General features: G+C 40.2%; 1 protein-coding gene across 1 annotated transcript in view; it reads left to right on the top strand.

The window, feature by feature from the left end:
* Window positions 1-4,137, top strand: part of slc7a5 (solute carrier family 7 member 5) — a gene marked incomplete at its 5' end in the record, with an annotated part of 21,751 nt that extends 17,614 nt beyond the window's left edge. Inside the window, 3 exon segments of the mRNA XM_014012218.1 lie at window positions 633-782; window positions 2,183-2,360; window positions 3,266-4,137. Coding sequence (XP_013867672.1) covers window positions 633-782; window positions 2,183-2,360; window positions 3,266-3,321 — 384 coding nt within the window.
* Window positions 4,138-4,542: the final 405 nt, after the last annotated feature.

The following is a 4,542-nucleotide window of genomic DNA, read 5'->3' as shown; positions in this document are numbered from 1 at the left end:
GTAATATATCGGCATATATCGTATCGTGACCCCTCCGTTATGATATGTATCGTATCGCCAAATTCTTGCCAATACACAGCCCTAGTCTCCAACCTGCTGCTACCTGTTGTTTGTTTTTCATGGAGCTACTGAGAGAAGCTAGCGTGTCAGATAGTCACAGTTAGCATCTTGTGTGAGTTTGATTCATGCAGTTTTTCTCTTCAGAAGTTTTCCACCTGTTTTATCACCTGTTTCCACTACAAGACACTTGGTTTGATTTTTCAGTCAGATTCAAAGAAATCCCAAAGTGGACGTTGTTGTTGTTGTTTTCTCCCAYCTGTTGTTGTCATTTAGCAGGTGATGCTGAGCAGCAGCAGACTGTAAACAAGTGTTGTTACAGACCACAGCTGATGGAAACTACTCCATTAAAATAAACTGAAACATTAAAACTAAGGATATTCTGTCTATAATTTAGTTTTGTAAAAATATTAAACAGTTTTAGTTAGTTATCATTTTTTTTCTTTTTATTACAGTTTTTATATATTTTAGTCGCTAAAATGTTTTTTCAGTTTCAGTTTTTGTTATTTAGTTAGTTTTAGTTAACTATAATAACCCTTCTTGTGGTTGGATCATTTTGTTTCTGCTCGCTCCAGTGCCTGATGACGCTCTTCTACGCCTTCTCCAACGACATCTACTCCATCATAAACTTCTTCAGCTTCTTCAACTGGCTCTGCATCGCCCTGGCCATCATCGGGATGATGTGGCTCCGCTACAAGAAGCCTGAGATGGAGCGGCCCATTAAAGTGAGTCGACCCGGGCAGTTTCCCCTGCTCTCTGGGTTTTACTAAGTCTAAAGATTTTAGTTCCTGATATAAACAACCGACTGTGAGACCGTCAGGATGGTGGTTTTATCCCACCATGTCACCCTATAATGGGCCTCATGCAAGAACCGTTCGTACGAACAGTTTTATTCTTAAGTTGTGCGTACGAGTGATTTAGGAGAACTTATCATTCACCAATTTTCTCGTGTTGTAAGATTTTCTTCCGATATGAACAAAATTCACATGTTGTCCAGACCTGTCATGTATTTTACGAGTAGTCAGTCTGCTGTTAGCTATGGAGGACTGCATCTGCCATAACTGGAAATACATGCAGAAATAATTAAACGGCTTGATGAAAGAAATCAATGGCTTGATAAATTAGTAATCATGTAATAATGTGGCAGTTATTGCATAAAAACATCAACAAATAAGAGCGTAATTAATTTATTTGACTATACAGTGCAACATAAATTAATATTGCACGAGCACCTGATACGCATTCATCAGTTTATAGGGCTGTGTATTGGCAAGAATTTGGCGATACGATACATATCATGACAGAGGGGTCACGATACGATATATCCTGATATATTGCGATACTATAAACAAGGTGATATATTGCGATTTTTTTTGTCCAAAAATCCTATTAAATAAAAACCTCTTACTGGGGAATAAAATGAAAAACCAAAATTCATTGTCTCAGAAAATTCTAATATTACATAGACATACTTTTGATACATTTAACTGTGTTCTGCTTTGTATGTATTTTATTTTATTTGTTTCATATTTCATCCATGTTTTCAATTATTAGACTAAATTTGACAGTAAATAGTTTGAAAATATATATTTTCAAGTTTTAGTTTTTAATATTAATTTACAATATGGTCACCCAACACTTAACAATAGCCTCTACCTCAAGAGGTAGAGGAGCCAAATGTCTGGCTCACTGCTGCCAACTAGTGGTCAGAGGCTGAACTACAACATAAAAATGAACAGCTGGCAGGAAAGTTGACATTTTAAACCTTAATAAAAAAACGATACAGGGCTTTAGAATATTGATACAGTATCGGGAAATGAAATATCGCGATATTTCAGTGTATCAATATTTTCTTACACCCCTATCAGTTTACGCAGCTCATTTACACACATTTCCTGAAGATAGAAGAGTTTGATGACATGTTCGTACGAACAAAGGTAAGAGAAATTCAGGATAAGTATACAAACGTTCTTTCATGAGGCCCATTGTTTCTAACAGGAAGTAGACTTTAGTTTACTTTGGCGGTGCGGACAGCCTCTGTGTCCTATCAGAGACGTGTCTCAGCTGCACAGAGACAGATCACAGATTAAAGGACAGGAGCTGAAAGCTGGATTTGTGTCCGCAGGTGAACATCCTGCTGCCTGTGAGCTTCGTCCTGGCCTGCCTCTTCCTCATCGTCGTGTCGTTCTGGAAAACGCCAAAAGAATGCGCCATCGGCTTCGGCGTCATCGGCACCGGGCTGCCCGTCTACCTGATCGGCGTCTGGTGGCAGAACAAACCCAAGTGGCTGATGAGTGGAATCTGTGAGTGCTGCCCTCGTCTCTTTGTCATGAAAAAGGTTGTAGTTCGTCAGAAATACACATTTTCACTCTTTAGGTCGGTTCTTTCTAGTCTTAAGGGCTCGACACGGGAGGCGACGTCGCTCGCCCTCCTCCAGCAAAGCCACCCGGTGAAAATCGTGCGTGTAAAATTTTGCGCTCGCACATGTAGACGTGCACACGCGAGCTTGACACATGAAAGTTGAAAAATGTTCAACTTTTGTTGCTGTTGCTAAGCGTACAACCAATCAGCGCGGGTTTCATTGACCGACCAATGAGCAGAGAGTATGCTACACACTGCAGTTATGGGAATTTGTTGGCTCCAGGGTGAAGCTATCCGGTAAGTTTTTCCTCATAAAATCGTATTTTGGCGTGCGTTTGTTTTTCAATATCATTAGCATCACAAGATTTGTTTAGTTTACACGTCCGTAATGCACACACCCTTTTTTACGAACCACCAATAAGCTTTAGAAGAGGCAGTAGAAGAACCAATCAAATTTCGTGAAGACAAGCGCGAGAGCGCAACGCTGCCGTCGCTCTCGCGGCCCGTGTGTCGGGTTTCACCCTGGCTGTGATGACAGCCGTTAACGCTCCCCGTGTGTCGAGCCCTTTATTCTGAAGGGATTCAGTATTTGAGAAAAATAATATACTTTTTAAAATCAATACATTTTAATTCTTACATAATAATTTGGGCCGTAATGGTCTTCCATATTGTTGCTATAAAAATGATTTTTAATTAAAATAATTTGAGTTTCTCAGAAAGATAAAGACAGAAATGTGATGAAATTATTACAGTTTTTGGTTCTAATGAGTTTTTATAAATTATTGATAGTTTTTAGATGGATTTAACACTAAATTTGTGTGTGTTTGTGTGTGTTTGTGTGTTTCAGTCTCGACCACAGTCTTGTGTCAGAAGATGATGGAAGTTGTGCCTCAGGAGTCCTAAATTCCCCTTGACCTTTGACCTTCTACCAGTGGCCAATCAGAAAGCAGCCACAGTGACCTCTGTTATGTCTCACACACACGCACACACACACACTCACTGTGAAGCTGTTTGTCTTTTCTGTTTTTAACTTTTTATTATTCGGTTACTGACATGTTTTTATCTGAAGTATTTTTAGTTGCTGCTGTCTGTAGGTCTGATCATGTCGTCTTTTAAACTTAAGTTATGTCGCAGTTTTTAGATATTTTATCACTTTTTTTTTTGGACTTGGATGTTTGCCAGGATCGGATCCTTACAGGAAGTCCATGCTTTTATTTTGTCGGTGCTTCCTGTCGGTCACTGTGAAGCTGAGATCCACTGGAAGATTTTAGGGGTGTGTTCAGTTTGCGTCGGCCACTTTGAGACCCACGGTAAGCGTTTGGTGTTGGACCCAGATTTGCCTTAAAGCTGCTTTAATTCAACAAATAAATTCAGATTTTGGTCCAGAACAAGACGGCATCACAGCTGCAGATCCATCATCCCAAACTCCTCTGGCACCGGATCCCAGAGGTGCTGGGTTGAACTGAGTCCAGCTGAAACCCTGGTATTAGAGACGAGGGTCCGACTGGTCCACGGGAGGTAACTTCCACTTTAGAGTCCTTTCAAAATAAAATATGATGGCAGAAAATGGCGATGCTCTGAGGCGGGTGCGGTCCGTCGTTTCCTAAAAAGTGTTCTGAGCTCTTTGAACAGGTGAAGCTAACAAAGCGGTCGATGATCAGGCGTTAGATTCCGTTACACGTGGATTTTCAGCTGATTTTCTTTAATGCAGCTCTGGAAATTAAGCCAGTTGTATTTTTTTATATATTGTTTTGGCTTTTTGTCAGGTTTTTTTTAAAAGCTGATGTTTCTCTGAAGAAGCGCGGCGCCTCGCAGCCGAAGCAGCTCCTCGCAGCTGAAGTCCTTTCAGATCAGGAGGAAAAGTTTCTGCGGTTTTTGTCTCGTTGGTCTCGTGGTTCTGAGTTAAAGGGATCCCCGATTAGTTGTAACATTAGACTTTATTTGATAAATATATATTTTAACTGTGAAATAACGACTGTAAAAATACTGTAGGATGTTTAGTTTTGTAATTTTTTTTAAATTTTAACACAGACGGAGCCATTTTATTTACACACAAAGCATTCTGGGTAAATGATGACGTGGATAGGTCCTCGGTGCGAGGCTGCTAGCGAGCTATATCCACCC

The sequence above is a fragment of the Austrofundulus limnaeus genome, unplaced genomic scaffold (genome assembly GCF_001266775.1).
Source record: "Austrofundulus limnaeus strain Quisiro unplaced genomic scaffold, Austrofundulus_limnaeus-1.0 Scaffold89, whole genome shotgun sequence".
NCBI classification, from domain to species: Eukaryota; Metazoa; Chordata; class Actinopteri; order Cyprinodontiformes; family Rivulidae; genus Austrofundulus; species Austrofundulus limnaeus.
The sequence above is the reverse complement of the archived record's forward strand: the minus strand, read 5'-3'. Positions and strand labels throughout refer to the sequence as shown.